Genomic DNA, 6171 nt, shown 5'->3' on the forward strand with positions numbered 1-6171 from the left:
ATTTTTCAAAAATGAAAATGAAAAATAGCAGTCCTATGTCCACCGCTCATCCTTTGACGTTTTCTACTTGAAAGACTCTACCTAGAATTCGTGTACTTTCTTTCACTACACCCATCCTCACCCCTATCCCAAACCTGTAGCCTAGGTTTGAGAAAACACTGAGGTCTGGGGAGAATTAAACCCTCGGCATTTTGAACTTTCCTGTGCAAGGAAACGAAAGATTTCTTTCCTCCCCGCTTTGTCCCTTCTCACTACTGGAGAAACTCATCTGGGACCCCAAGGGTGGACTCAGTCCCGCCCCCTGGTGCAGCAGTGAAGACGGATACCGAGCCACCTGTCAGAGGGCTGTGGGCGGGGGCCGGGTCAGCGAGGCCCGCAGAACCGAAGGGTGAGCGCCGTTGAGCGCACGCTCAGAGCAGACAGCTGGAAGCAGGAAGGACGGACAGCCTAAGACACGGGGGCTGACCGGCAAAGGGAGGGAAAGGTGGTCCAGCAAACCAGTCAGGCCAAGCACGCGAGGCGACTGCAAGGAGAGTCCACGGCCCGCAGCCGCCGAAGCAGCCCTCCACCTTATGCGCGGCCGCAGAGCAGGCGGGCGGGCGAGCGAGGACGCGCCTGATACTGCGCGCTGGCCCCGCTGGGGCGCAGGGCTGTCATGTCCCGCGAGCGGCCTCCGCGCACCGATATCCCTCGCAACCTGAGCTTTATAGCCGCGCTGACCGAGCGCGCCTACTACCGCAGCCAGCGGCCCAGCCTCGAGGAGGAGTCGGAGGAGGAGCCGGGGGAGGGCGGGACCCGGCCCGGTGCCCGCTCGCGGGCTCACGTGCGGGATCGGGGGCGCAGGGCCCGCTCTGCGCCCGCAGGTGGCAGCGGGGCACGGGCAGCCCGCAGCCGCAGCCCTGACACTCGCAAGCGAGTGCGTTTCGCCGACGCGCTGGGGCTGGAGCTGGCCGTGGTACGCCGCTTCCGCCCGGGAGAACCGCCCCGGGTGCCCCGCCACGTGCAGGTGCAACTGCAGAGGGACGCCCTGCGCCACTTCGCGCCGTGCCCGCCGCGCGCTCGCGGCCTCCAGGTAGGCGCCCCGCCGTGCCTCGCTTTCCCCTCGGGACCCCGGCCTTCGCGCTCCAACTCCTCCCCTGACCTGCCTCCCCGCCCTCTCTCCTTAGGAAGCGCGCGCCGCCCTGGAGCCCGCCCGCGAGCCCGGCTTCGCCGCCCGGCTGCAGGCGCAGCGCATCTGCCTGGAGCGCGCGGACGCGGGCCCTCTGGGCGTGGCCGGGAGCGCGCGCGTGCTGGACCTGGCCTACGAGAAGCGCGTGAGCGTGCGCTGGAGCGCGGACGGCTGGCGCAGCCTGCGGGAGTCGCCCGCCGCCTACGCCGGCCCGGCCCCGGCCCCACCGCGGGCTGACCGCTTCTCCTTCCGCCTGCCGGCGCCTCCGGTCGGCGGCGCTCTGCTCTTCGCCCTGCGCTACCGTGTGATCGGCCGCGAGTTCTGGGACAACAACGGCGGCCGTGATTACGCACTACTTGGGCCCGAGCATCCTGGTGGTGCCGGAGCCGCGGAGACCCAGGGCTGGATCCATTTTATTTGAGACTAGGCTCCTGCCAGCCACAGCAGGGAAAACACGGGGGCACCCAGGCGTGGGGGGGAGGGCTGTGGCGCCAGGAACCCGGGGACCACAATTGGCAGGTGGGTGGAGAGTCGTCCCAGAGAGTCAAGCGGAGGTGGCTGGAAACCGTCTGCGAAGCTCAGAGAGATTAGGGTGGGAAACGGCAGGTGGGTGTAAGTGGAAGGAACTCAAGGAATTTGAGAAAGGAGGCCAGAAGGGATCTGAGAAGTTGTGTCCCCCTTGGACGGATTGAGCATTACAGACTGAGCAACCTTGACGTGAGAAGTCGTTCGGATTGCTTCCCTCTTACTGGCCTTACCATCTTCAGGTCCCCATGTCCTGCCCATCCTAGCTTTATCTGAGCCGAAATTGCCTTGCTTAACCCCAGGAATTTGACTATTGCCCCCTGGGCCCTGGCAGTTGGACAGGATTCGCTTGATTCTCAGCAGTTCTTCGGCCTTCAAGGAGAGAGAGTCCTTCAGCCACCGCGCAAGCCTCATAAGGAATATAGCTGGTGGCAAAACTAACTCCGGGCCTGCCCTTTTTTATAATAGCCAAATAATGGGGCATCTGAGGGGCTGCATAGTCAGGCTTCCAGAAAAATGAATGCCAGCCTTACTTTTCTGGGTGCCTTCTTAGACCTGGAAGCACTTTATGGACTTTGTCAAGGGACAGCGAATCATGAAAATCACTGCTGATTTATTCTTTGTGCCTCTGAAAAAGAGGAAACTACCGATTATCTGTATGGTTGAGCAGGTTATTTTATCTTTTGGGGCTCCAGGTTGCTCTGTGAGAAATTGGATTTGAGCTAGGTGGCCCTTTAAGGCTACCTTTGTTTGTTTTCGGACAAGGTCTCTAACCCAGGCTGGCTCCAACTCGCAGCCCTCCTGCCCTAGCCTCTGCTGTGCTGGGGTTATTGGTGTGAGCCACTATGCTCTTCGGGCTCTGTTTTGGTGTTTTATAATCTGTTCCTGGCACAGTACAGGTTAGAAACTGTATTCTGCAATACAGTTTCTAGTGCTATAGTTAAAGCCCCCACAGCAAGCCAGGTATCGTGGCACACACAGGGAGTGTTGAGTTTGAGGCCAACCAGGTAATATGATGGCAGCCTGGACTACATGAGACTGTTTTGGAAAATTAAAAGAAGAAACAAGGCTTACCTAGCACAGTGAGCCAGTGTTTGGATATAAGATGAGGATAGTTTCTTCCTTCCTTCCTTCCTTCCTTCCTTCCTTCCTTCCTTCCTTCCTTCCTTCCTTCCTTCTTTCCTTCCTTCTTGTGTGTAGGGGCATGGATGATCCAGGACACAGGAAGCATAACCAGCCCATAGCCTCAGCGCCTTCTGTAGCAGCCAAGCCATAGCTCACCCTATGCCATTTGGTTTTTGCACTTAAACCCCACAGACTTCTAGTTCTAGCCTGGGTCCCCTGAGAAAATGGAGCAGAGCGTTGCTGTTAGGGAGAGTGATGCATGGGAGCCCCAGAATGAAACAACGTTGTAACGCTGGAGAGTATGGGTATAAGAAATAGAAAACAAAAATGAGAGCAGTTTGAGAAGTAAATGGCACCAGAAGGTGACAGTTGGATCCATATTCTGAGCCAATGACATGGAAAACCTGGAGTCTAATGTAATACTCACCCACCTTCGCACCTCGTGCCCTTCCTAGGGAGGCTCTAGGTGAGAGTCGGGTGCTGCTGGTTTTCCTTTCCTTGTCTTTCTCCCTTCCCTCACTTGTTTCTTTTTTCTATTTGTTTGTTTATTTATATATTTATTTTGTATACAGTGTCCTGTCTGCATGTGTGCCTGCATTATAGATGGTTGTCAGCCACCACGTGGTTGCTGGGAATTGAACGCTGTTCCTCTGGAAGAGCAGCCAGTGATCTTAACCTCTGAGCCATCTCTCCAGCCCCTTCGCTTATTTCTTTGAACATGTGGGACATTTTTGCCTTTCTTTCCTCCCTTCGCACTTGTTGGCCCCTACGGGACATCCCTTTTCCCTTGAGAAGGGATGGGATAGTAACTCCTTTTCTCCAAGGCCATAATTGAGCTACGTTCCTCAGATGTCTCCTTGACAGCTCTTTAAAGGGGAAAGAATGTTCCCAGTGTTACAGCTGAACAAGGACCTCCCAGGTAACTGGCTTCTCACTCTACCTTTCCCCTGTCAGGTACACACACATACATTCAGAATTCAGTTTGGGGCTTGTTCCTTTGCCCTCCAGTCATTTCTCTAACAAACGCACATTTAAGCGCTGTATTACCTTGTACAAAAAACAGTCGGCTACATCCCACGCATCACCTTCAGGGTCAGCTAAGTCAAGGGAGGTGCTGTACTGGGAACCAGCAAACAGTGCACTCGCTAGTCTTAAACGAGGAACCCAGGGAGACTGGGTTGAGGGTCAGTTGTTACAACATCATTCCTAATGTGTTATGTGTGTGTTACTATTATGTCATATTAACAATAGTAACAGCTCCCGTTTAACTTTCGTGTGCTAAATGTGTTTTATATGCATGTTTAAAATATGACTGTGACTTGAACTTATTATCCTTGTTTTAGAAACAAGTCTAGGCTCAGTTATTTGTTGAAGAGTGCAGGATTGTGAACCCAGGAAGTTCCCACAGTCTGTGTGGTATGTCTTTTTTTTTCTCTAAAAACAAAATTAAAACTTTGCTATATATAATCTGTCTTAGGGAATGGCCATCGCTCTTCATTATGCTGGGCCCTCCTGTGCTCCCAGGGCCCCAGACTTTTAGCCCGCTGCTTCCTGTGCCAGCGTTCTGGGTCTGCAGGGTCCGTCTGCCTGCTTTCCATACACTGGGGTTCCTTCCTGGCTCTGGCCAACCCTCCATACCATCTGGAATGGTAGCCACCACCTTCCCTCCTTACCCCTCCATTATCCTTGACCAAGTAAATTCTTTTTTTTTGTTTTGTTTTGTTTTTGTTTTGTTTTGTCGTTGTTGTTGTTGTTTTGAGACAAGGTTTCTCTGTGTAGCTTTGGACCTTGTCCTGGAACTTACTCTGTAGGTCTGGCTGGCCTCAAACTCACAGAGACTCACCTGCATCTGCCTCCTGAGTGCTGAGATTAAAAGTGTACACCAGCACTGCCTCCCCTCCCCCCCATGACCAGGTAAACGTGAATTTGGGAGAGGCTCTCGGTCTCCTGAGCTTTCTTTGTAAGAGGTGCCAGCTCTGTTATGCATCTGTTCTCAGCTACATGGAAGAACAGAAGACTTCTAGGTAACCAGTTTTTTGTTTTGTTTTGTTTTTTGAAGCAGGGTTTTTCTGTGTAGCTTTGGAGCCTGTCCTGAAACTGACTCTGTAGACCAGGCTGGCCTCGAACTCACAAGGATTCACCTGCCTCTGCCTCCCTGGCATGCGCTGCCACCACCATCTGGTATCTTCTGATTCTTTACTGAGCTGCTGCAGCACTTGAGAGTAAGCAGATACTTTTCTCTCTTCCGCTCGGTTGGACTGGACTGAGCACCTCCTTGTGCACACAAGTAATAGGTGCCTCATTCCTGGAACCTTGGACCAAGCTATCAGTACACCACAAACCTTGTGAAATAGGGAAGGGGAGCTGCTATGTACTGTCTCAAGTGTTACTTGTGTGCCTAGTCCTTTTGAAAGTCCCAGAAGACATTTCCTGTCCAGATGTCAGTTTCCTGGTACGTGAGTTCAAGATTCTCCCTATCTCTGGCCTTTCCTTACCTTGTATTGGGCTGGTGTCGCAGAATCATAAATCCTACCATTGGCTCACACCTTTAATCTCAGCACTTGGGAGGCAGAGGCAGGCGAATCCCAGTGAGTTCGAGGCCAGCCTGGTCTACAAGAGCTAGTTCCAGGCTTCAAGCTACAGAGAAACCCTGTCTTAAAAAAACAAACAACAACAACAACAAAAAATCCTACCACCTACAAAAAAAAGGGGGGGGGGAGATTCCTTTTTTTCCCTCATACTGTTCATTCCATGATTCACCTATACTTCTTGCAGTGCCAGTAAGCAAAGAAGAGTATGCCCAGGGAGAGCCACAGCCATCGACTCTCACTGTTTGCTTGCTCAGGTTAATTTTAGGAGTCCTGCACCATGGTGGAGACTTCCTCTGTGGTCCCCATGCACTGGAAAGTGCCACGAGAAAACACTACTGTCCTTGATGAATCCCAGCAGAAACCCCCTTTCCCTTCCTCCAGACTTCAGAAAGCACCCTACACCTACCTCTCTGCTAGCTCTTCCTACCTCACACTGAAAGGCCAGCTCCCAGATCTGCTCCAGGGACCGGGCTGGCCTCGAACTCACAGAGATCCACCTGCCTCTGCCTCCCAAGTGCTGGGATTAAAGGTGTGTGCTGCCACTGCCCAGCAGGAAAAAAATCTTAATCTATTTGAGGGTTAGGGAAAAAAATAAGAAAACACAGGTGCTTTCTGATGGTAAGTTTCTCTATACTTCATCTTGAAAAATTCTCTCCGAAAACTCTGTCTCACAGCTTCCTAGTTAGCGCGTGCTCTCTCTCTCCTCTCTCTCTCTCTCTCTCTCTCTCTCTCTCTCTCTCTCTCTCTCTCTCTCTCTCTCTC

General features: G+C 53.1%; 1 protein-coding gene across 1 annotated transcript; it reads left to right on the forward strand.

Annotated features, from left to right (window-relative positions):
• Window positions 1–355: 355 nt before the first annotated feature.
• Window positions 356–3330, forward strand: Ppp1r3e (protein phosphatase 1 regulatory subunit 3E). The gene is made up of 2 exons (XM_005370471.2): window positions 356–1072; window positions 1167–3330. Exons 1-2 carry the CDS (start codon window positions 656–658, stop codon window positions 1587–1589), a joined length of 840 nt encoding a protein of 279 aa, XP_005370528.1. The 5' UTR covers window positions 356–655; the 3' UTR covers window positions 1590–3330.
• Window positions 3331–6171: the final 2841 nt, after the last annotated feature.

Source organism: Microtus ochrogaster, unplaced genomic scaffold, assembly GCF_000317375.1.
Source record: "Microtus ochrogaster isolate Prairie Vole_2 unplaced genomic scaffold, MicOch1.0 UNK80, whole genome shotgun sequence".
NCBI lineage: Eukaryota > Metazoa > Chordata > Mammalia > Rodentia > Cricetidae > Microtus > Microtus ochrogaster.

Excerpts from the sequence above, each read along its gene's own strand:
- Ppp1r3e (XM_005370471.2), top strand. The coding sequence starts at position 656 with ATGTCCCGCGAGCGGCCTCCGCGCACCGATATCCCTCGCAACCTGAGC. Across the intron at positions 1,073-1,166 it reads CGCGCGCTCGCGGCCTCCAG|GAAGCGCGCGCCGCCCTGGA; the intron begins GTAGGCGCCCCG and ends CTCTCTCCTTAG.